General features: G+C 39.0%; 2 protein-coding genes and 1 pseudogene across 3 annotated transcripts; all 3 read left to right on the plus strand.

The window, feature by feature from the left end:
- Positions 1–35: 35 nt before the first annotated feature.
- LOC139953732 (uncharacterized) lies at positions 36–7,692 on the plus strand. Its single transcript, XM_071953268.1, has 6 exons — positions 36–250; positions 1,769–1,848; positions 2,561–2,896; positions 3,539–3,880; positions 4,808–4,990; positions 5,581–7,692. The coding sequence occupies exons 1-6, from the start codon at positions 183–185 to the stop codon at positions 6,492–6,494; spliced, it is 1,923 nt and encodes a 640-aa protein (XP_071809369.1). The 5' UTR covers positions 36–182; the 3' UTR covers positions 6,495–7,692.
- Positions 7,693–9,433: 1,741 nt separating this feature from the next.
- Positions 9,434–16,719, plus strand: LOC139953733 (uncharacterized). Of its 2 annotated transcripts, XM_071953270.1 has the most exons (7): positions 9,434–9,512; positions 9,709–9,820; positions 11,055–11,134; positions 11,372–11,707; positions 12,353–12,694; positions 13,622–13,804; positions 14,391–16,719. In XM_071953270.1, the coding sequence occupies exons 2-7, from the start codon at positions 9,753–9,755 to the stop codon at positions 15,299–15,301; spliced, it is 1,920 nt and encodes a 639-aa protein (XP_071809371.1). In that variant the 5' UTR covers positions 9,434–9,512; positions 9,709–9,752; the 3' UTR covers positions 15,302–16,719. The 2 variants fall into 2 exon arrangements, with proteins under 2 accessions (XP_071809371.1, XP_071809370.1); XM_071953269.1 differs by lacking the exon at positions 9,434–9,512 and having other exon boundaries at positions 9,601–9,820.
- Positions 16,720–19,800: 3,081 nt separating this feature from the next.
- Positions 19,801–26,122, plus strand: part of LOC139953735 (uncharacterized) — a 7,616-nt pseudogene continuing 1,294 nt past the window's right edge.

Raw genomic sequence — 26,122 nt, forward strand, 5'->3', positions numbered from 1 at the left:
GTTCGTTGATATTATTATCCTCGCATGACTCGAGTGGCCTGCGCGCAAAGGGCAAAAACAGGAAACCATATATTCAGTGTTCAAGATCAATTCTGCACAATCGTAAACGACCGCAATTTTATTTCGAAACTACAACAGATATGAAAACCACCATTTCTGGAAGGTGAAGTAGCCTACAACTAATGTTCGTTGGACCCGACACGACACTAGATCCACGATGTACGATGGCCAGAAGGGAGCACACAAAACGGTAAATAATAATTTAACCAATGCATTTTTAGAAGCTGACATCAGTGCAGACGTGCTAGACGTTCATTCCAGCACTTTATACTTGATGGTAGACCTAAAGGTTAAAACCAACCCATATGTCTATATCTATATAGACATATGTATATATGTCTATATCTCGACACCCCTATGTTCCGACATAATCCAAAATCCTCCGCATATTAGGGATTATAGGGTTAGGGTTAGGATCGGAACAAAGGGCCTCGCGCAATCTGGAACATACATGTTTAACTGATGAGGTCTATTTTGCAAGAACAAGTCACGAGTAGTGAGGAATGTCAGCAGCCATACCCTGCCCCGTTATGGCTTCGGCAGTGGCTTGTACTGGGCCCAATTTCATAGAGCTGATAAGCAGGAAAATGTTGTGCTTAGCATGAAATGTCTTCCTTTGATAAAAACAGGATTACCAACCAAATTTCCATGTGTTGCATATATTGCTTGTTGTATTCAGCTGATTTTACCTTATCCTGAAAATAACGTGGACATTTGGTTGCTAATCCCGTTTTTATCAAGGCAAAAATGTCATGCTAAGCAACTCTTTGTGCTTAGCAGCTCTATGAAATTGGGCCCTGATTGACGTGTTAAGTCCAATATTGTCTAGACAAACACAGGGTGTTGTCGGCTGCTACGTGTCGACAGCAGGTGCATTCAAAAGAAGGCGAGTCCGTGAATAAATTATAATAAGTTGTGAATAATGAATATTTTGAAAAATGAATGATGAGTACGGTGAATAATTTGAATATTTTATATTGTGAAAAAAATGGATAATGTCCGTGAATGATGAAATGGATGAGAGTTCAGAATTTAAATGTCTGGTCCACGACTCACTATGAACACAACAACGACAGTGCCCCTTTAAACGGTTTCGTACAAGTGGGTTTTCCCACTTTTAGGCTACAGTGTAGTAGTAGTCGGATATTTCATTGTGTTGACGCACAGTGTGAACTCGAAAGGTTTTGGAATGGTGAACCCTATGCAGATACAAGAGTAGACTGGTGGACAAGTCGTTAATGGTCCCACCCCACGCGGTGAGATAGTCGAGTGGTCACTGCTCTCGCGCCAAATGCTGGTTGCCGACTTCTACATAGGGAGTAGAAGTCGGGCAGCGCACAGTAGTCACGCAACCAGCAGTTCGCGCGGAGGGCACCGCTGCAACTCGACTATCTCAGCGCGTGGGACCATAACCGACTTGTCCACAAGTCTAATAAAAGAGGTGTGCCAGCATAATATCATTACTAGTCTTGTCGCAAGACGTTATATAGTGATCGGGGCTGCGCTCGTTGTGGATCGCTATATAGCGCGCCCTCTTACGGCAGGGTTTAACAAACTTGGCCAGATGAGGATAGTCTATGAAAAAAATAACAAAATAATACAAAATTGATGAGATATTAACTAGTCAGTGATTTTTTGGGGGAAATCTCCGTTTAGATTGGTAATCATGAATTATTATTGATTTGGTTTCATCCACGTTAACTTATAGGTGGCTCGGTTACCTAGTGGTACTCTACTGCATAATGACCAAGGAAATAGCTACCCAACCCGTCTACACTTCTGTTACAGGCAAGTATAAAAAATAAACACAGCTATTTTAAATGTGGTTATATAATACCAGCCTATGATAAATGATAAAATTGTCCTCAATGACCATTGAGTAAGAACAAAGACTTATGGTCAGATTACCGTAACGGTATGTCACAACAGAAGCGCTGAAAAGAGGCTTGTTAAAGAGGCTTTTTTTTATTATTATTATTATTATTATTTATTCGGCCAAGATTTCAACAAACAGTACAAGATACAATATTACCGTACTAAAGAAATATAACAGTATATAAGAAACAACGAATGTAAACTTATGACACCTAGAACAATTGTAAACTAATGATTGAATGAGACAGAGCACTGGCAATCAAGCAAGACAAATTATAAAAACAGACAGGACAAGCCCATTCTAAGATGGCCAGGATTAATCAAAGTGAACCTAACCACTGTGACTCGAAAGCCTATCAATCCAATCTTAATATGGGAATAGAATCTTTAACAAACATTTAAAAACAGTAAAGATAAACTTTGGAAAATATAATAAATATTAAGAACAAAATAAATATGTATATGTTAGGAAAAACCTATTTATATGTAGCAAGATTATTTGGAAGTGCACATTTGAGTTTAAAAAAAAAGCTGACCAAAAAACAATGAACAATATATTGCTGTTATATAGGCCTCTATAGAAAAATAATATTTTTTTTTCTTTCTGGCCTTTGCTGTTCCGTAGGAAACGCTAACGACGCCCTCATTGTTTCAAATGAGCAAGTTTACCTGCAACTCCGACAGACACAACGTGTACCATGTGGAAAGCAGACAGGCGTCACCTCTGACGTCATCGCTGTGACCTGGTACGATACCAAAAAAGATGAACTCATTCGCATAGTATTAAACCCGATCCACGGGAGCAATTTCACGTCTCCGAAGTACGAAGGGAGGGCTACATTCACCAAAGGGTTCGACCTGACCCTCAGGGATGTCAATGATGGGGATACTGGACGTTATACGTGCCAGATAATCACAGCTGCTGATCAAGTGGATTATGAAGTTGAAGTTATCGTTATCGGTAAGTTTTAACCCTTAGTGCGTTTTTACACTGCCCGTTAGCAAGCGTCTATTATAGGTTCGTTTTGTTAAGTTAATTGAGAAACATAATTAAAAGTTTGAGTGGCCCGGGCAAGGTCGTTTACCCGCTGGATTTTTTTACAATATAGATAAGTCCGCTGTATTCAAGGGATTTCCCCCATTGACTTGTACTAAAACGAGGCCCACCCACGTAGTTATTCATTGCTCCCTATTGGTGAGAACTATTCTGTCCGCCACACCCCCCCCCCCACAACCACCCCACCCCCCACCCCACCCCATTTTGGTGAATGGAACCCAACTGATTGGAAACATACCAGCAATTAATTGGTTGAAAGTAAAATCACAACCTTTAGCTGGCGAAAGTTACGTTCTGGTTAGCTTTTGATGACATAATGAACCCTACTCCTACTTTTATAGGATCGTTAAGCCTGAAAATCCTTCATATCAAAAATATTTTCAAACTTGGAAAGGGTCAGTAAAACAACTTGTTCATCATCTTAATGTTCATTGGTCACACACAATATCACTGTGTTGGGGGGATTTGTTTTTCAAACTTTAAAACAAGTTATTAACAGCTACTATTCATTAACTTTCTTTATATTTTGTTTATGTTTCTTTGAAGATAAACAACTTCCTAAACGCTCAGCAGTGCGATCAGTCTCGCAGCTGCTCCGAGCCGGCGAGAACACCGTCCATTGTCCGGTTTACAACAGATCCATCACGAGACCAACCATTTATTACTCAATTCAACATGACGTCAGAAGTCCCACGGAGATCCTAGTTTCCCGCTTCTCAGACGGTTCAGTTTTATTGCAAGATTTGACCTTTGACATCCAACGGGACGCCAACTACTCGTTGGTTATTAAAAAGCCAGAGGCAGCTCCTGCGGAGTTGTTGATATGGTGTCACGTGTCCTCTGACGTAGATGGGGTCAATCTGATGAGTGGTTTCGTCAATGTTACTCGTGAGTATTGCCTACCACTCACCTAAGGTTCAAAGTTCAAAGTTCATTTGTTCACAGCTTGATATTTTTTTACAAAGTATACATTATAGATGGATGTCTTTCAAATGTAATGTTTTAGAGTTTTATCATTGTATATACTTTCATCCTTGTACCTTTTATCCTTGTATTTTTGTATTTTGTTTGTCAAATTGCCAAATAGATATAGGCCTATAATATTGATAATGATTTGTATAAAATATTCATGTTAAAGGCAGTGGACACTATTGGTAATTACTCAAAATAATTATTAGCATTAAACCTCACTTGGTAAAGAGTAATGGGGAGGTTGTTGGTATAAAACATTGTGAGAAACGGCTCCCTCTGAAGTGCCATAGTTTTCAAGAAAGAAGTAATTTTCCCACGAATTTGATTTCGAGACCTCAAGTTTAGAACTTGAGGTCTCGAAATCAACCGTCTAAACGCACACAACTTCGTGTGACTAGGGTGTTTTCTTCTTTCATTATTATCTCGCAACTTTGATGACCGATTGAGCTCAAATTTTTACAGGTTAGTTATTTTATGCATAATTATGTTCAGATACACCAACTGTGAAGGCTGGTCTCTGACAATTACCAATAGTGTCCACTGCCTTTAATAGGCCTTTATCATGCTGCCTCCATCTTGGTCATTTCGCAATTAGGAACAAGACTAATTTGTTCTTCCAGCTTCCGTTTGGTAACATTGATATCAATGGGAGATATTCAAGATGGCTGCACCATGATAAAGGTCTATCCTGTGAACTTTCCTACATAATAGCCTACATACGTTTGCGCTTTCTAAAAAGTGACCACACAGTGCAGAATTTTGTAGGTTAGATTGGGGGGCTCATTTGTTGCCAAAATGTCTCGCCTAAATTTATTCTCTCTCTTCACCAATTTTTCTTTCCAGAATCGAAATCGGCAGAAACTTCGAATTCTGTTTGGATAGCTCTTGTGTGTTTAGGGGTGATCATTTTAATCATCCTATGTGTGGCTGCCTTATTGTACAAGAGGAGATGGAGGACTACATCGCATCCTTCTTCCAGCTCCGAAGAGATGGTTCCTTTCAACCAAGAAAGCCCAATCAACAACGGTAATTTACTATCAAGTTTGTTTATAGGCACAGTACACTATTGGTAATTACTCAAAACAATTGTAAACATAAAAACTTACTTGGTACAACCAATGGAGAGTTGTAGATAGTATAAAACGATGTGAGAAACTGTTTCCTCTGAAGTAACGTTTTTTTTTTGTTTTTTTTAAACATATAATTTCTCACAAACAAACTTTCAGCCGAATGTGAGTGCGGCACAGGTTTGGGGATTTTTCTGATGTATATACGATGTGACCTCTGACGTCACACGAAAACCATAACATGATTCGCGCGCATACCGCCGGGCAAAACCTTTGTGTTAGTGGCTGCCAGCTAGAAAGTGTATGCAATCTTACCATGACTACGGGTGTTTTTGCCCGGCGAAACATGACTTATACAGTGTTTATTTCAACAGAGGGCGGTTTGAATGTAAACATAGGTCACATCGTCTATAAGGCGATGGGACTGGAAATAAAAGAACTCTTACGAGATGGGGACTTGAGTCAAGTCTAGGTCATTAGTGCCCAATTGTTTTTTTTTATTTTTATGGGCTAGCTCATAACAGTTTTTTGGTTTATTCCCTCCAACAGAAAGCTGTGGAGATTACAAACTAAAGAGCGTGATTCAAAAAGGAGGCAAGAAGGGAAAAGTGCTGAATAACGTCTTCTCCTCCTTAAGACTGGTGACGGTTGCGGGTAATGGTGATTTGGTGATGCTAGACGGTAAAGGAATTCGAGTCATGTCAAAGAAATACTATAAGAAAGTCACGTTCCAGATACGGAAAAATTTAATCAATAAATATGTTGCCATAGCAGCCTCGAAAAGACAAGCTGATGGGGAAGTACTCGTGGCAAGAAGGATCGGCAAGATTTCATGGCATGACAACAGCAGTGGGAAGGAGGTTGAGATCCAAGGTTGCAGCAGTGATCCCCCTGGAGAGATAAGCGATATGGATGTGGATGATGAGGGAACCATATACGTTGCTGGCATAGTTAAGAATGTGATTTATTCTTATAGCGTGGATGGGTCGTTCAAGTCAGCGTTTGCAGTTAAAGACTCACCGAAATGTATCAGCGCTTGCGAGGGTGGCATTTTATATGTTTTATCCGGGACTAGGATTAAGAGGGGCGAGGTGTATGACATAGAAGGGGGCACCATCAAGAGGTTCACCAACGGCACGCGGGATGTCTATGACATAGAATGTCCAACAGATATGAATATTGTGACGACTGGTTTGTACTCGAGCAAAACGTCCGTGTATGTTTTAGCCAAGAGTGCGGGGTCTGATAAAGCTGAAGCAAGCGCCATACTTCAGTTTTCAGCGTTGGATGGTCATCTCCAACGCCGTATCATCGAAGACTGGCCAGGAATTCTGGGCATAGTTTTCATCAGGGATGATTATGAACTGGCCTTCTTTGATTCCAAAGAAGTAAAAGTTTATGAAAGGCAGAAAGTGATGAGGAAAAAGCCAAGAAGAGAAGATAGTTCTTCTCGTATTGTCTGAAGGGGTTGGAAAGAGGAAAGACCCACAACAGAAAATGAAAATCATTTAAATTTACAAATTTTTAAATACGAACTCTTGGATTTGTTCGCAAAATTTTTAACATTCTAGTAGCTTTCAGCAACCATTATAATTACACAATATAAGCAATTTTGGATTATACCAGTTGAAAATGAAAATCATTTAAATTTACAATTTTTTATATACGAACTCTTGGATTTGTTGTTTTTGTCATCGCAAATTTTTTAATGTTCCCCAGTAGCTTTCAGCAACAATTATTACACAATAATAAAAATTTTGGATCCTGCCAGTTGAACTCTTGACTTTTACTTTTCATATTTACTCTTTAGTAAGTCGGTTTATCCTCTTTTACATTGTTATATCACTACAGGTTAAATGTTTAATAATTACTCCTGCCTATATTCGGACAAGTGTCAAACGTAACTGTTTCTTTTCGAATAATAGTTTTTCGGACTTGATAATTATGTTATGTTGGACACACTGTGTTGGACATAAGCTTTGCTGGTGTCGGACCCAATGGGTCAAAGTTTGTGGTCTGGGCTTTTCTGTATGCACAAAAACTTGCTAATCACAGAAAAGTATTGCTTAACAGACATAGGTTACCAGCCAAAATTATACTAAGTTTAGATCAATGTGACTGGTGCCCGACTCAATTTTTGATTACTGGAAGTTAATTGCGGGCTACGCATATGAAATTAGCTGTGATTGTTGTTGTTTTGCTTAGCAGAAAAAAAACTGCTGAGCAAAATTTCTGCTTAACGGGCCGTTAAGCAGAAATTTATAACGGCTTTATGAAACTGGCCCCTGTGTAACAGATGAGTCAAGTGAACAAGATGATCGCTACTTGTCAAGTTTTGGAACTTCAAGCTGAGGCCTGTTCATCAGATCCAAATCCAGAGTGGAACGCTGGGCTGACACGAACCACCAGTTGATACACCGACTATTAGAAGCAAACCTGTGGTGAAATAAAACGACGGTTGTTGGGTATATGAACAAATTTGGTTTGATTTCAGGATTATGTCTCATTGGTTAATTCATTCGAGGTACATCGTGTAATTAAAGACACTGGACTGGACACTATTGGTAATTGCCAAAGACCAGTCTTCTCACTTGTTGTGTCTCAACAAATGCATAACAAACCTGTGAAAATTTGAGCTCAAAAGGTCGTCAAAGTTGCGAGATATTAATGAAAGAAAAAACACCCTTGTCACACGAAGTTGTGTGCTTTCAGATGCTTGATTTCGAGAGTCTGAGGTCTGAAGTCTGTGGAAAATAGCTTCTTTCTCGAAAAGTTTTCCACTTCATGTAGAACCCGGAATTCCCTCGACACGCAGGATATATTGGGTGCGTTCATTTAGCTCCCCTGGGTCGACCCCGGTGTGTGGGAGGTTCTTTTTCCAGGACGAACGTGGGTAATTATCTGCACACGTTCGTCCTGGGGAAAAAAAAAGCCACACGACGGGGTCGACCCAGGGAAGCTAAACGAACGCACCCTATGTGCGCAGCGCCGAACTTTGACATTTAACACACCCATAATAATATTTCAAGAGATGTGACACTTACAATTACCATTACAAAAGAGCACGACGTTTTGCACACAGAACTCTAAAATGGAAGAAAGCAGTATAGATAGAGGTCTCGAATTCAATTCAATTATAGTGAGAAGTTACTTCTTTCTCAAAAACTATTACTTAAGGAGGCCTGGTTTTTTTCTCACAAATCAACAGCTCTCCTTTTCTATGCTATACTATAACATTGAGTAATTACCAATAATAGTGTCAATTATCTTTAACATGTAGCTACAGCTTGTGGATGCTCTTTGGTTGTATGAGCAAAAATTGACACAACATGTAAAGTTTGACCACATGAGTATCTCGTCTGCCAAACGCCCCTTCGGAATACAGGTCTTTCTTTTAAACAAACATTACAAAGTCTATACTATGGTGCAATGTTCATCGAGATACCATGGGACTAACGAGTGGAAGAAATATTTTTCACATGGTGTTACCGCAAACCTCTCCTGACATTATTAAAGCGCAAACAGTGAATTGTACTTGATTAATGTTAAGTAGGATTTGAAACTTTGCGTGGTGGAAATACGATTTTGGAAGGTTTGTGGTAACACCATGTAATGATAATCTCTAAATGAGTTGGGGTGGTTCTGAAAAGAAAAAACACGGTTCTCTTCGGAACCACCCAAACTCATTTATTACATGGTGTTATTTTTTACCGCAAACAATATTTCTACCTTGAATAATATTCTAAGGAAGTATGCCAAACGTCACGTAAAAATGAGTCTGATTAAAATTCACCATGGTACCTTCCGCAAATAAAATACAAAGTCATAGTGAGTGTGGGTTTCATTATTCAAAGAACTTTTTTACTGCAAATAAAGCTCAAACGAATCCTGGCATTGAGTGATCGGTTGTGGTGGTATTATTAGAATAAATACAACATAGTCACGCTATAGTATTGTGCCAAGTCGGCTCCGGGGCCAAAGGAGGAAACCCAGAGTGTTGAATAACAATGAATGGTTGACGGTTCTTGGTTCTGTAACACGGAAACTAAAGCATTGCAATTTTTACAGCGAGTCGATGTGAGGTATCAGGCATTTGTGTAATGCTTTGATAATACTGAGTTCCTGAAGTTTGAATCTGAGAAGCGTTATCCGTGTAACGTTTCTCAGATTGTGTGTTCCTATTAGGGATTATTCTACCTTCGTGCACACGTTTGTCAAAGAAGTTATGCATACACTAAGAAATCTGTGAAACTAAGGACTAAATTTGTCAACGAAGTTGTAAAAGACCAACGAAAGAAAAACACCCTTGTTGCACAACATAATGTGTGTGCTTTCCAGATGTCTATATAAAAAATAAAGGGCTTCAGGCCTGAAGTATATGAATGAGAAATTACCTGTTTTTCAAAAACTACGTTACTTCAGAGGGAGTTGTCTCTCACAATACAATTTGTGATACTAAGCAGCTCTCCGTTGCTCATCAGGTAAGATTTTTATGCAATCATAATATGTGTAATTACCAAACGTGTCCTATGCCTTTAAAGTTCGATGATATTATAATCCTCGCATGACTTGAGTGTACTGTGCGCAAAGGGCACTACCAGGAAACAGTATGTTCAGTGTTCAAGATCAATTCTGCACAATCGAAACGACCACAATTTTATTTCGAAACTACAACAGATATGAAAACCACCATTTCTAGAAGGTGAAGTAGCCTACAACTAATGTTCGTTGGACCCGACACGACACTAGATCCACGGCGTACGATGGCCAGAAGGGAGCACACAAAACGGTAAATAATAATTAAATTAACCAATGCATTTTTAGAAGCTGGCAGGCTCAGATGTGCTAGTAGACGTTCATTCCAGCGCTTTATACTTGACGGTAGGCCTAAAAGTTAAAACCAATCCATATAATAATATGTGTATATCTAGACACCCCTATGTTCCGACATAATCCAAAAACCTCCGCATATGAAGGGTTATAGGGTTAGGGTTAGGATCGGAACAAAGGGTCTCACGTAATCCAGAACATACATGTTTAACTGACGAGGTCTATTTTGCAAGAACAAGTCACGAGTAGTGAGGAATGTCAGCAGCCATACCCTGCCCCGTTATGGCTTCGGCAGTGGCTTGTACTGGGCCCAATTTCATAGAGCTGATAAGCAGGAAAATTTTGTGCTCATCATGAAATTTCTTCCTTGATAAAAACAGGATTACCAACCAAATTTCCATGTTTGCATATATTACTTGTTACTGGTATTCAGCTGATGTTGGCTTATCCCGGAAATAACGTGGACATTTGGTTGCTAATCCTGTTTTTATCAAGGCAAAAATGTCATGCTAAGCGACTTTTTGTGCTGAGCAGCTCTATGAAATTGGGCCCTGATTGACGTGTTAAGTCCAATAATTGTCTAGACAAACACAGGGTGCTGTCGGCTGCTACGTGTCGACAGCAGGTGCATTCAAAAGAAGGCGAGTCCGTGAATAAATTATAATAAGTTGTGAATAATGAACATTGTGAAAAATGAATGATGAATACGGTGAATAATTTGAATATTTGATGTTGTGAAAAAAATGAATAATGTCCGTGAATGATGAAATGGATGAGAGTTCAGAATTTAAGTGTCTGGTCCACGACTCACTATGAACACCACGACAGTGCCCATGTAAACGGTTACGTGCGAGTGGGTTTTCCCACTTTAGGCTCAGTGTATTTTTTTACGGATATTTCATTGTGTTGACACACAGTGTGAACTCGAATGGTTTTATTTACCAGCATAATGTCATTACTAGTCTTGGCCCAAGACGTTAGTGATCGTGGCTGCGCTCGTCGGATCGTTATATAGCGCGCCCTCTTACGGCAGGGTTCAACAAACTTGGCCAGATGACGATAGTCAAATAAAATAAATAAGTACAAAATGAGATATTAACTAGTCAGTGATTTTTTTTTGGGGGGGGGGATCTCCGTTTAGATAGGTAATCATGAATTAGTATTGATTTGGTTTTATCCACGTTAACTTATAGGTGGCTCGGTTACCTAGTGGTACTCTACTGCATAATGACCAAGGAAATAGCTACCCAACCCGTCTACACTTCTGTTACAGGCAAGTATAAACAAAATAGACACAGCTATTTGAAATGTGCATAATACCAGCCTATGATAAATGATAAAATTGTCCTCAATGACCATTGAGTAAGGACAAAGACTTATGGTCAGATTACCGTAACGGTATGTCACAACAGGAGCGCTGAACAGAGGCTTGTTAAAGAGGCTTGATGTTATATAGGCCTCTATAGAAAAATAATAATTTTTTTTCTTTCTGGCCTTTGCTGTTCCATAGGAAACGCTAACGACGCCCTCATTGTTTCAAATGAGCAAGTTTATCTGCAACTCCGACAGACACAACGTGTACCATGTGGAAAGCAGACAGGCGTCACCTCTGTCGTCATCGCTGTGACCTGGTACGATACCAAAAAAGATGAAATCATTCGCATAGTATTAAACCCGATCCACGGGAGCAATTTCACGTCTCCGAAGTACGAAGGGAGGGCTTCATTCACCGAAGGGTTCGACCTGACCCTCAGGGATGTCAATGATGGGGATACTGGAAGTTACACGTGCCAGATAATCACAGCTGCTGATCAAGTGGATTATGAAGTTGAAGTTATCGTTATCGGTAAGTTTTAACCCTTAGTGCGTTTTTACACTGCCCGTTAGCAAGCGTCTATTATAGGTTCGTTTTGTTAAGTTAATTGAGAAACATAATTAAAAGTTTGAGTGGCCCGGGCAAGGTCGTTTACCCGCTGGATTTTTTTACAATATAGATAAGTCCGCTGTATTCAAGGGATTTCCCCCATTGACTTGTACTCAAACGAGGCCCACCCACGTAGTTATTCATTGCTCCCTATTGGTGAGAACTATTCTGTCCGCCACACCCCCCCCCCCCCACAACCACCCCACCCCCCACCCCACCCCATTTTGGTGAATGGAACCCAACTGATTGGAAACATACCAGCAATTAATTGGTTGAAAGTAAAATCACAACCTTTAGCTGGCGAAAGTTACGTTCTGGTTAGCTTTTGATGACATAATGAACCCTACTCCTACTTTTATAGGATCGTTAAGCCTGAAAATCCTTCATATCAAAAATATTTTCAAACTTGGAAAGGGTCAGTAAAACAACTTGTTCATCATCTTAATGTTCATTGGTCACACACAATATCACTGTGTTGGGGGGGATTTGTTTTTCAAACTTTAAAACAAGTTATTAACAGCTACTATTCATTAACTTTTTTTATATTTTGTTTATGTTTCTTTGAAGATAAACAACTTCCTAAACGCTCAGCAGTGCGATCAGTCTCGCAGCTGCTCCGAGCCGGCGAGAACACCGTCCATTGTCCGGTTTACAACAGATCCATCACGAGACCAACCATTTATTACTCAATTCAACATGACGTCAGAAGTCCCACGGAGATCCTAGTTTCCCGCTTCTCAGACGGTTCAGTTTTATTGCAAGATTTGACCTTTGACATCCAACGGGACGCCAACTACTCGTTGGTTATTAAAAAGCCAGAGGCAGCTCCTGCGGAGTTGTTGATATGGTGTCACGTGTCCTCTGACGTAGATGGGGTCAATCTGATGAGTGGTTTCGTCAATGTTACTCGTGAGTATTGCCTACCACTCACCTAAGGTTCAAAGTTCAAAGTTCATTTGTTCACAGCTTGATATTTTTTTACAAAGTATACATTATAGATGGATGTCTTTCAAATGTAATGTTTTAGAGTTTTATCATTGTATATACTTTCATCCTTGTACCTTTTATCCTTGTATTTTTGTATTTTGTTTGTCAAATTGCCAAATAGATATAGGCCTATAATATTGATAATGATTTGTATAAAATATTCATGTTAAAGGCAGTGGACACTATTGGTAATTACTCAAAATAATTATTAGCATTAAACCTCACTTGGTAAAGAGTAATGGGGAGGTTGTTGGTATAAAACATTGTGAGAAACGGCTCCCTCTGAAGTGCCATAGTTTTCAAGAAAGAAGTAATTTTCCCACGAATTTGATTTCGAGACCTCAAGTTTAGAACTTGAGGTCTCGAAATCAACCGTCTAAACGCACACAACTTCGTGTGACTAGGGTGTTTTCTTCTTTCATTATTATCTCGCAACTTTGATGACCGATTGAGCTCAAATGTTTACAGGTTAGTTATTTTATGCATAATTATGTTCAGATACACCAACTGTGAAGGCTGGTCTCTGACAATTACCAATAGTGTCCACTGCCTTTAATAGGCCTTTATCATGCTGCCTCCATCTTGGTCATTTCGCAATTAGGAACAAGACTAATTTGTTCTTCCAGCTTCCGTTTGGTAACATTGATATCAATGGGAGATATTCAAGATGGCTGCACCATGATAAAGGTCTATCCTGTGAACTTTCCTACATAATAGCCTACATACGTTTGCGCTTTCTAAAAAGTGACCACACAGTGCAGAATTTTGTAGGTTAGATTGGGGGGCTCATTTGTTGCCAAAATGTCTCGCCTAAATTTATTCTCTCTCTTCACCAATTTTTCTTTCCAGAATCGAAATCGGCAGAAACTTCGAATTCTGTTTGGATAGCTCTTTTGTGTTTAGGGGTGATCATTTTAATCATCCTATGTGTGGCTGCCGTGTTTTACAAGACGAGATGGAGGACTACATCGCATCCTTCTTCCAGCTCCGAAGAGATGGTTCCTTTCAACCAAGAAAGCCCAATCAACAACGGTAATTTACTATCAAGTTTGTTTATAGGCACAGTACACTATTGGTAATTACTCAAAACAATTGTAAACATAAAAACTTACTTGGTACAACCAATGGAGAGCTGTAGATAGTACAAAGCGATGTGAGAAACTGTTTCCTCTGAAGTAACGTTTTGTTTGTTTTTTTTAACATGTAATTTCTCACAAAAAAACTTTCAGCTGAATGTGAGTGCGGCACAGGTTTGGGGATTTTTTTGATGCATAGACGATGTGACCTCTGACGTCACACGAAAACCATAACATGATTCGCGCGCATACCGCCGGGCAAAACCTTTGTGTTAGTGGCAGCCAGCTAGAAAGTGTATGCAATCTTACCATGACTACGGGTGCTTTTGCCCGGCGAAACATGACTTATACAGTGTTTATTTCAACAGAGGGCGGTTTGAATGTAAACATAGGTCACATCGTCTATAAGGCGATGGGACTGGAAATAAAAGAACTCTTACGAGATGGGGACTTGAGTCAAGTCTAGGTCAGTAGTGCCAAAATGTTTTTTTTATTTTTATGGGCTAGCTCATAAAAGTTCTTTGGTTTATTCCCTCCAACAGAAAGCTGTGGAGATTACAAACTGAAGAACGTGATTCAAAAAGGAGGCAAGAGGGGAAAAGTGCTGAATGACTTCTTCTCCTACTTAAGACTGGTGACGGTTGCGGGTAACGGTGATTTGGTGATGCTAGACGGTAAAGGAATGCGAGTCATGTCAAAGAAATACTATAAGACAGTCACGTTCCAGATACGGGCAGATTTAATCAATGAATATGTTGCCATAGCAGCCTCGAAAAGACAAGCTGGGGAAGTACTCGTGGCAGAAAGGAGCGGCAAGATTTCATGGCATGACAACAGCAGTGGGAAGGAGGTTGAGATCCAAGGTTGCAGCAGTCATCCCCCTGGATATATAAGCGATATGGATGTGGACGATATGGGAACCATATACGTTGCTGACATAGTTAAGAATATGATTTATTCTTATAGCGTGGACGGGTCGTTCAAGTCAGGGTTTTCAGTTAGAGACTCACCGAAGTGTATCAGCGCTTGCGAGGGTGGCATTTTATATGTTTCATCCGGGACTAGGATTAAAAGGGGCGAGGGGTATGACATCGAAGGGGGCATCATCAAGAGGTACATCAACGGCGAGCGGGATGACTATGACATAAATTGTCCCACAGATATGAATATTGTGACGACTGGTTTGTACTCGAGCAAAACGTCCGTGTATGTTTTAGCCAAAAGTGCGGGGTCTGATAAAGCTGAAGCAAGCGCCATACTTCAGTTTTCAGCGTCGGATGGTCACCTCCAACGCCGTATCATCGAAGACTGGCCAGGAATTCTAGGCATAGTTTTCATCAGGGAAGATGATGAACTGGCCTTCTTTGATTCCAAAGAAGTAAAAGTTTATGAAAGGCAGAAAGTGATGAGGAAAAAGCCAAGAAGAGAAGATAGTTCTTCTCGTATTGTCTGAAGGGGGGTGGAAAGAGGAAAGACCCACAACAGAAAATGAAAACCATTTAAATTTACACATTTTTAAATACGAACTCTTGGATTTGTTCGCAAATTTTTTAACATTCTAGTAGTTTTCAGCAACCATTATAATTACACAATATAAGCAATTTTGGATCATACCAGTTGAAAATGAAAATCATTTAAATTTACAATTTTTATATACGAACTCCTGGATTTGTTGTTTTTGTCATCGCAAATGTTTTAATATTCTAGTAGCTTTTAGCAACCATTATAAATATACAATAAAGCAATTTTTGATCATGCCAGTTGAAAATGAAAATCATTTAAATTTACAAATTTTTATATACGAACTCTTGGATTTGTTGTTTTTGTCATTGCAAATTTTTTTAATATTCTAGAAGCTTTCAGCAACCATTATAAATACACAATATAAACAGTTTTGGATCATACTAGTTGAAAATGAAAATCTTTGAAATTTTTATATACGAACTCTTGGATTTGTTGTTTTTGTCATCGCAAAATTTTTAATATTCTAGAAGCTTTCAGCAACCATTATAAATACACAATATAAACAGTTTTGGATCATACCAGTTGAAAATGAAAATCTTTTAAATTTACAAATTTTTATAAACGAACTCTTGGATTTGTTGTTTTTGTCATCGCAAAATTTTTAATATTCTAGTAGCTTTCAGCAACAATTATTACACAATATAAACAATTTTGGATCATGCCATTTTAACTTTTGACTTTTACTTTTCATATTTACTCTTTAGTAAGTCGGTTTATCCTCTTACATTGTTATATCACTACAGGTTAAATGTTTAATAACTTCTCCTGCATATACAATTCGGACAAGTGTCAAACGTAAATGTTTATTTTCGAATTATAGTTTTTCGGACTTGATAATTATGTTAGGTTGGACACAATGTGTTGGACATAAGCTTTGCTAGTGTCGAAATGTGCGGTATATGGGCTTTTCTGTAAGCAAAAAAACAAAAAAACATGCTAATCACAGAAAAGTATTGCTTAACAGAAATAGGTTACCAGCCAAAATTATACTAAGTTAACATGAATGTGACTGGTGTCCAACTCAATTTTTTATTACTGCAAGTTATAGAGTACAGGAACAGAATTGTGTGCTACACATTAGAAATTAGCTGTGACTGTTATTTGCTTAGCAGAAAAAACTGCTGAGCAAAATTTCTGCTCAACCCTCGAACAAGTCACCACTGTGAGACCTCTCACTGACCAATTGGTTTTTCATCTGCCACATCCGGGGATAAAAATCCACTGGACCTGCTATTTCAGTTTATCCTGTACTGGGGCATCTGTCAACACCTCAAAGTGGAATCGCAGACTTTGGCGCCCAATTTAGCCTGGGGTTAGAAAAATAAAGCTAGTTAGTACATAAGTGCATGTCTTGGTGGTTGCTGTCACTAGATAGTTTTTGTATGGTAAAAAAAGTTGTTTTTGTTTCAAAATTAAATAATACCATCCACATCTACTCAGATTCTTATAGCATCCATAGAAAGTTAGAAAAGGCATAACAAAAATAATTTTTCATATTTCTGAGCTAAATTATTATATATGCACAAAACTCCATTGTGACTGCACTCACTGAGCCACGATTGCGCGTTGAAAAAACAGGGGTACTTTCCAGGGTTAACGCCTGAAATTGGCCCCTGGGTAACAGATGAGTTAAGTGAACAAGATTATCCCTTCTTGTTGAGTTTTGGAGCTTCAAGCTGAGGCCTGTTTATCACATCCAAATCCAGAGTGGAACGCTGGGGGTGACCCGAACCAACTTTCCCTCTGGAAATAGAACAGCAAAAACAAACAAAAAGTACCTTAGTTTTTGTTGTAATAAGCGAAAGTCATATTTTCTTGCTTTCCATATCATACCACAAATAATCATGCATGACTGTTGTTTCAAAATAATGTAATTTTCAAAATAATGTTTTTTTTTTTTTTTTGTACCTTCCATGTGCCTGTAGCAAAGGTTGATAAACTCTTAGTCAGTACTAGTGTTCTAACAGGTACAGTGCTATAGATAGGGTCAGGGGGCGCGACCTCTGTCGAATTAAGAAAAAGTCGTTCGATGAGATATTATCAAAATTAAAAAACTGGGGGTTTTTTTGTGTTTTTTTTTTACAATTTGTTGTTGTGTATCTTACCTATAAACTTTTATTAAATGTGCTTTTCTGGTATGTTGATAAGTTGGTTATATTGTGTTTTGTTTGTGTTAATTTTCTTATTACGCGAATTTGATTTCTCTTTACTAACACCAATTTGTTTTGTATTCAAGTTTTTGTTGTTGTTGTTGTTGCCGCCGCTGTTGTTGTTGTTGTTGTTGTTTATTGTTGCTGTTGCTGCTGTTGTTGATGCCATGCTGCTTCATTTCATTTTTTGATTTCCAAGGTAAAAATGTTAAGTTAAAAAAAAGAGAACGATAAAGAAAACATAAATTATACATACACTAATAGGAGAGAGGAGAAGAAGTAGCACCCCTGATGGGTTTTACAAAGTAAACTAAACTAATCGAGTTATATCTCCTGATGCCAAAATTTGAGAAACAGGCAATACAAAAGGAATTGTTTTTCTTACTAAAAAACTTACCGCATATGGTCTCCACTTCATTAACGCCAAGAAAACTAAGAAGATGAACACCACGCCAAAAGTGAACACTCCAGCTGATACACCGACTATTAGAAGCAAACCTATGGTGAAATAAAACGACGGTTGTTTAACAATTAATTTGGTTTGATTTCAGGATTATGTCTCATTGGTTAATTCTTTCGAGGTACATCGTGTAATTAAAGACACTGGACTGGACACTATTGGTAATTGTCAAAGACCAGTCTTCTCACTTGTTGTGTCTCAACAAATGCATAACAAACCTGTGAAAATTTGAGCTCAATAGGTCGTCAAAGTTGCGAGATATTAATGAAAGAAAAGACACCTTTGTCACACGAAGATGTGTGCTTTCAGCGATGCTTGATTTCGAGACCTCAAATTCTAAGTCTGAGGTCTGAAGTCTGTGGAAAATAGCTTCTTTCTCGAAAAGTTCTCCACTTCATGTAGAACCCGGAATTCCCTCGACACGCAGGATATATTGGGTGCGTTCGTTTAGCTCCCCTGAGTCGACCCCGGTGTGTGGGAGGTTCTTTTTCCAGGACGAACGTGGGTAATTATCTGCACACGTTCGTCCTGGAAAAAAAAAAGCCACACGACGGGGTCGACCCAGGGAAGCTAAACGAACGCACCCTATGTTCGCAGCGCCGAACTTTGACATTTAACACACCCATAATAATATTTCAACAGATGTGACACTTACAATTACCATTACAAAAGAGCACGACGTTTTGCACACGGAACTGTAAAATGGAAGAAAGCAGTATAGAGAGGTCTCGAATTCAATTCAATTATAGTGAGAAGTTACTTCTTTCTCAAAAACTATTACTTCAGGAGGGAGTCGTGTTTTTTTCTCACAAATCAACAGCTCTCCATTGCTCGTTACCAAGTACCTTTACTATGCTATACTATAACAACTATTTTGAGTAATTACCAATAATAGTGTCAAGTATCTTTAACATGTAGCTACAGCTTGTGGATGACTTTTTGGTCTTATGTGCAAAATTTGACACAACATGTAAAGTTTCACCACATGAGTATCTCGTCTGCCAAACGCCCCTTCGGAATACAGGTCTTTCTTTTAAACAAACATTACAAAGTCTATACCAAGGTACAACTGTCATCGAGATACCATGGGACTGGCGAGTGGGAGAAATATTTTCACATTGTGTTACCACAAACCTGTCCAAACATTATTAAAGTGCAAACAGTGAATTGTACTTGATTAATGTTAAGTAGGATTTGAAACTTTGCATGGCATGCATGGTGGAAATACGAAATAGAAAGGTTTGCAGTAACACCATGTAATGATTATCTTTAAAAGAGTTGGGGTGGTTCTGAAAGAAAAACAAGAAAACGGTTTCTTTCGGAACCACCCAAACTCATTTATTACATGGTTTTCCTTTTTACCGCAAACATTATTTCTACATTGAATAATATTATAAGGAAGTATGAATGTCACGTAGAAATAAGTCTGACTAAAAATTCACCATTGGTCCCTTCTGCAAAGAAAATGCAAAGTCATGTGGGTTCTTTTCTACAAATAAAGCTCAAACGAATCCTGGTATTCCAGTGATCGGTTGAGGCCGCTAGAGTAACAAAAGAAAACCCTGACAATGCCCCTGTCCTTTAGGTACATCTTTTTTATTACATATGCCAGACAAGGTATCTTTGAAAGGACACCTAAATCCTTTAGGTGCATCTTTTATATTACATATGCCAGACAATGTATCGTTTGAAAAGACACCTAAATCCTTTAGGTGCATCTTTTGTATTACATATGCCAGACAAGGTATCTTTTGAAAGGACACCTAAATCCTTTAGGTACTTCTTTTATATTACATATGCCAGACAAGGTATCGTTTGAAAAGACACCTAAATCATTTAGGTACTTCTTTTATATTAGTTGAACAATCAGTACGTTACTCATTGATGAACGCTATAGACGTCAATGGTCAAAGTGTGTTGGATCTTTCTGGATCTTTGGGCGGAGTCAGCAAAGCAGAGCTTTTTATTGGCCAGGAGCTTAATGAGCGTTGTACGTATACGTGCAAAATGCATGAACACTAATGGCGCCAACAGAAAACCATATTCAGTTTCCCCCGTTCAATTCTGCACAATCGAAAACGACCGCAATATTTCGAAACTACAACATTATATGAAACCACCATTTCTGGAAGGTGAAGTAGCCTACAACTAATGCTCGTTGGTTCGTTGGACCCGACACTAGATCATCGGTGTTATGATGGCCAGAAGGGAGCACACAAAACGGTAAAAAAAACAAATTAAATGCATTTTTAGAAGCTGGCAGGTTCAGATGTGCTAGTAGACGTTCATTCCAGCGCTTTATACTTGATGGTAGGTCTAAAGGTTTAAACCAATCCATATAATAATATGTATATATCTAGACACCTCTATGTTCCGACATAATCCAAAAACCTCCGCATATGAAGGGTCATAGGGTTAGGGTTAGAATCGGAACAAAGGGTCTCACGTAATCCGGAACATAGGTGTTTATAACCGATGAGCTATTGTGCAAGAACAAGTTACGAGTAGTGAGGAACTTCAGCAGCTATCATGCCCTGCCAAGTTATGGCTTCGACAGTCTTGTACTGGGCCAAATTTCACAGAGCTTATAATAAGCACGGAAATTTGCTTATAGCATGAATTAAATTCCTTCCTTGATAAAAACAGGATTACCCAACCAAATTTCCATTTGTTGCATAATTGCTTGTTAACTGGTTTTCAGCTGTTGTTTGCTAACCTCTGAAAATCATGTGGATGGTTGCTAATCCTGTTTTTATCAAGGCAAAAATGTCATGCTAAGGAAATTTTGTGTGCTTAGCAGCTCTATGAAATTGGGCCCTGATTGCCGTGAGTCCGTTTTTGTCTCGACAAATACAGGGCGTGTTCGTAGCAGGTGCAGTAAAGAAGGCGAGTACGTGAATAAAGTTAACAATTGTGAATATTGAGTATATTGTGACTAAGCAATATTTAATATGGTGAATAATTTGAATATTGAATATTGTGAAAAAAATAATAACTAATATTGTGAAAAATCAATAAAGTCCGTGAATAATCAAATGGATGAAAGTTCAGAATTTAAATGACTGGTCCACGACTCACTATGAACACCACAACAGTGCCCCTTTAAACGGTTACGTGCGAGTGGGTTTTCCCACTTTAGGCTCAGTGTAGTCTTGGCCCAAGACTATGGTGCTTGATTTTGGATAGTGTACTACGCGCGGTTGAATCGCCAAAGCGCGCCCGCCACGGTATGATTTAGTTAGCTGGACGGCTCGAAATCTAGACTACACGTAGCTTGCAGAGTGACGTCTAGATTTCGAAATCATACCGTGGCGGGCGCGCTTTGGCGATTCAGCCGCGCGGAAAGTACACTATCCAAAATCAAGCACCATAGTCTTGGACCAAGACTAGGCTCAGTGTAGTTTTGACGGATATTTCATTGTGTTGACACACAATGTGAACTCGAGAATGGTTTTGGACTGGTGCCAAGATGTCGATAATAGACGCGTACCAGCGTAATGTCATTACTAGTCTTTGCCCAAGACGTAAAGTGATCGAGGCTGCGCTCGTTGTGGATCAAACTTAATTAACTAGTCATAGATTTTTTTCCTTTTTTTTTCTTTGGGGGGGGGGGGCATCTCCGTTTTAATAAATTATTGGTATTGATTTGGTTTCATCCACGTTAACTTATAGGTGGCTCGGTTACCTAGTGGTACTCTACTGCATAATGACCAAGGAAATAGCTACCCAACCCGTCTACACTTCTGTTACAGGCAAGTATAACAAGTAATCACAGATATTATAAATGTGGTTATACCAGCCTATGATAATGATAAAATTTTGTTTTTGTTTTCCTCAATGTCCATTGGGTATTTAAGGACAAAGACTTATGGTCAGATTACCGTAATGGTATGTCACAACAGAAGCGCTGAAAAGAGGCTTGTTAAAGAGGCTTTTTATAGAGGCCTCTATACAATAATGATTTTCTGGCCATTGCTGTTCCGTAGGAAACGCTATTGACGCCCTCATTGTTTCAAATGAGCTAGTTTACCTGCAACTCCGACAGACACAACGTGTACCGTGTGGAAAGCAGACAGGCTTCACCACTGACGTCACCGCTGCCACGTGGTACGATAAAACAAAAAATGAAATCATTCGATTTGTAGCAGACCCGATCGACGGGAGCAATTTCACGTCTCCGAAGTACGAAGGGAGGGCTTCATTCACCAAAGGGTTCGACCTGACCCTCAGGGATGTCAATGATGGGGATACTGGAAGTTACAAGTGCGAGGTTATCACAGCTACTGATCAAGTGAATTATAAAGTTGAAGTTATCGTTATTGGTAAGTTTTAACCCTTAGTGCGTTTACACTGCCAGTTAGCAAATGGTTATTTTAGTTTTTTTTTTAGTTACTCTAGAAACATAAATATAGTTTGAGTGGCCAGGGCAAAGTCGTTCACCCGCAGGATGTTTGTACACCATAGACTAGTCCGCTGTCTCTAGGGAATTCCCCAATGACTCGTACACAAACAAGCCCACCCATGTAGTTCTCTATTGGTGAAAACTACTCCGCCTCCGCCGCCCCCCCCCCCCAAATCCCGTTTTGGTGAATAGAACCCAACTGATTGGAAATGTACCGGCCCCGCCAGTGGTTGAAAGTAAAATCACAACCTTTATACTGATGAAAATTATGTTTTGTTGCTTATAGCTGTTGATGACACAATAAACTATACTCTTTACAGGATCAAAGATTATTAAGCCTGAAAATCCATCATACCAAAAATATTTTCACACTTCAAAAGGGTCAGTTAAACAACTTGTATCCCATGTATATCATATTAATGTTAATTGGTCACATAAAATATCCCTGTGTGTGTGACAAAGGCAAATTTGTTTCTTCAAACTTAAAAGCAAGTTACTAACAACTACTTCATTAATTAAAAAAAAAAAAACTATGGCTTTTTTGAAGATAAACAACTTCCTAAACGCTCAGCAGTGCGATCAGTCTCGCAGCTCCTCCAAGCCGGCAAGAACACCGTCCATTGTCCGGTTTACAACAGATCCATCACGAAACCAACCATTTATTACTCAATTCGACGTGACTTCATCAGAAGTTTCACCGAGATCCTGGTTTCCCGCTTCTCAGACGGCTCAGTTTTAGTGCAAGATTCGACCTTTGACATCCAACGAGACGCCAACTACTCGTTGGTTATCAAAAAGCCAGAGACAGCGCCTGCGGAGATGTTGATATGGTGTCACGTGTCCTCTGACGTAGATGAGGTCAATCTGATGAGTGGTTTCGTCAATGTTACTCGTGAGTATTGCCTACTACTCGCTTAAGATTCAAAGTTCAAAGTTCATTTGTTCACAGCTTGATTTTTTTACAAAGTATACTTTATAGATGGATGTCTTTCAAATGTAATGTTTTAGAGTTTTATCCTTGAATGTATACTTTCATCCTTGTTCATTTTATCCTTGTATTTTTGTATTTTGTTTGTCAAATTGCCAAATAGATATAGGCCTATAATGATGATAATGATTATTTGTATGAAATATTCATGTTAATAGACCTTTATCATGCTGCCTCCATCTTGGTCATTTCGCAATTAGGAACAAGACTAATTTTTTCTTCCAGCTTCCGTTTGGTAACATTGATATCAATGATAAAGGTCTATCCTGTGAACTCTCCTACATAGTAGCCTACATACATTTGCGCTTTCTATAAAGTGACCACACAGTGCAGAATTTGTAGGTTAGATTGGGAGGCTCACTTGTTGCCAAGTGTCTCGCCTAAATTTTCAGAGTCTTGATTTATTCTCTCTCTTCACCCATTTTTCTTTCCAGAATTTCAACCGGCAGAAACTTCGAATTCTGTTTGGATAGCTCTTGTGTGTTTAGGGGTGATCATTTTAATCATCCTGTGTGTGGCTGCCGTGTTTTACCATAGGAGGAGATGGAGGCCTGAATCTCCTTCTTCCAGCTCCGAAGAGATGACTCCTATCAACCTAGGCCCAATCAACAACGGTAATTTACTATCAAGTTTGTTTATAGGCACAGTACACTATTGGTAATTACTCAAAACAATTGTAAACATAAAAACTAACTTGGTACAACGTACCAATGGAGAGCTGTAGATATAGTATAAAACTGTTTCCTCTGAAGTAACGTATTTTTTTTTTAACAGATAATTTCTCACTAAAAAACTTTCAGCCGAATGTGAGTGCGGCACAGGTTTGGGGATTTTTCTGATGTATAGACGATATGACCTCTGACGTCACACGAAAACCATAGCATGATTCGCGCGCATACCGCCGGGCAAAACCTTTGTGTTTACTGGCAGCCAGCTAGAAAGTGTATGCAATCTTACCATGACTATACGGGTGTTTTTGCCCGGCGAAACATGACTTATACAGTGTTTATTTCAACAGAGGGCGGTTTGAATGTAAACATAGGTCACGTCGTCTATAAGGCGATGGGACTGAAAATAAAAAAACTCTTACGAGATGGGGACTTGTGTCAAGTCTAGGTCGTTAGTACCCAAGAGTTTTTTTGTATTTTTATGGGCTAGCTCATAACAGTTTTTTGGTTTATTCCCTCCAACAGAAAGCTGTGGAGATTACAAACTGAAGCACGTGATTCACAAAGGAGGCAAAGGAAAAGTGCTGAATGACTTCTTCTCCTTAAGACTGGTGACGGTTGCGGGTAATGGTGATTTGGTGATGGTAGACGGTGAAGGAATTCGAGTCATGTCAAAGAAATACTATAAGACAGTCACGTTCCAGATACGGGCAGATTTAATCAATGAATATGTTGCCATAGCAGCCTCGAAAAGACAAGCTGGGGAAGTACTCGTGGCAAGAAGGAGCGGCAAGATTTCATGGCATGACAACAGCAGTGGGGAGGAGGTTGAGATCCAAGGTTGCAGCAGTCACCCCCCTGGAGAGATAAGCGATATGGATGTGGACGATATGGGAACCATATACGTTGCTGACATAGTTAAGAATGTGATTTATTCTTATAGCGTGGATGGGTCGTTCAAGTCAGGGTTTTCAGTTAGAGACTCACCGAAGTGTATCAGCGCTTGCGAGGGTGGCATTTTATATGTTTTATCCGGGACTAGGATTAAGAGGGGCGAGGGGTATGACATCGAAGGGGGCACCATCAAGAGGTACACCAACGGCACGCGGGATGACTATTACATAAATTGTCCCACAGATATGAATATTGTGACGACTGGTTTGTACTCGAGCAAAACGTCCGTGTATGTTTTAGCCAAAAGTGCGGGGTCTGATAAAGCTGAAGCAAGCGCCATACTTCAGTTTTCAGCGTCGGATGGTCACCTCCAACGCCGTATCATCGAAGACTGGCCAGGAATTCTAGGCATAGTTTTCATCAGGGATGATTATGAACTGGCCTTCTTTGATTCCAAAGAAGTAAAAGTTTATGAAAGGCAGAAAGTGATGAGGAAAAAGCCAAGAAGAGAAGATAGTTCTTCTCGTATTGTCTGAAGGGGGGTGGAAAGAGGAAAGACCCACAACAGAAAATGAAAACCATTTAAATTTACACATTTTTAAATACGAACTCTTGGATTTGTTCGCAAATTTTTTAACATTCTAGTAGTTTTCAGCAACCATTATAATTACACAATATAAGCAATTTTGGATCATACCAGTTGAAAATGAAAATCATTTAAATTTACAATTTTTATATACGAACTCCTGGATTTGTTGTTTTTGTCATCGCAAATGTTTTTAATATTCTAGAAGCTTTCAGCAACCATTATAAATACACAATATAAACAGTTTTGGATCATACCAGTTGAAAATGAAAATCTTTTAAATTTACAAATTTTTATAAACGAACTCTTGGATTTGTTGTTTTTGTCATCGCAAAATTTTTAATATTCTAGTAGCTTTCAGCAACAATTATGACACAATATAAACAATTTTGGATCATGCCATTTTAACTTTTGACTTTTACTTTTCATATTTACTCTTTAGTAAGTCGGTTTATCCTCTTACATTGTTATATCACTACAGGTTAAATGTTTAATAACTTCTCCTGCTTATACAATTCGGACAAGTGTCAAACGTAAATGTTTATTTTCGAATAATAGTTTTTCGGACTTGATAATTATGTTAGGTTGGACACAATGTGTTG

The sequence above is a fragment of the Asterias amurensis genome, chromosome 22 (genome assembly GCF_032118995.1).
Source record: "Asterias amurensis chromosome 22, ASM3211899v1".
NCBI lineage: Eukaryota > Metazoa > Echinodermata > Asteroidea > Forcipulatida > Asteriidae > Asterias > Asterias amurensis.

Coding starts and splice junctions, on each gene's coding strand:
- LOC139953732 (XM_071953268.1), top strand. CDS start 183: ATGTTCGTTGGACCCGACACGACACTAGATCCACGATGTACGATGGCC. Junction 1,849..2,560: donor CGTCTACACTTCTGTTACAG/GCAAGTATAAAA, acceptor GCTGTTCCGTAG/GAAACGCTAACGACGCCCTC. Junction 4,991..5,580: donor AGAAAGCCCAATCAACAACG/GTAATTTACTAT, acceptor TCCCTCCAACAG/AAAGCTGTGGAGATTACAAA.
- LOC139953733 (XM_071953270.1), top strand. CDS start 9,753: ATGTTCGTTGGACCCGACACGACACTAGATCCACGGCGTACGATGGCC. Junction 11,135..11,371: donor CGTCTACACTTCTGTTACAG/GCAAGTATAAAC, acceptor GCTGTTCCATAG/GAAACGCTAACGACGCCCTC. Junction 11,708..12,352: donor AGTTGAAGTTATCGTTATCG/GTAAGTTTTAAC, acceptor GTTTCTTTGAAG/ATAAACAACTTCCTAAACGC.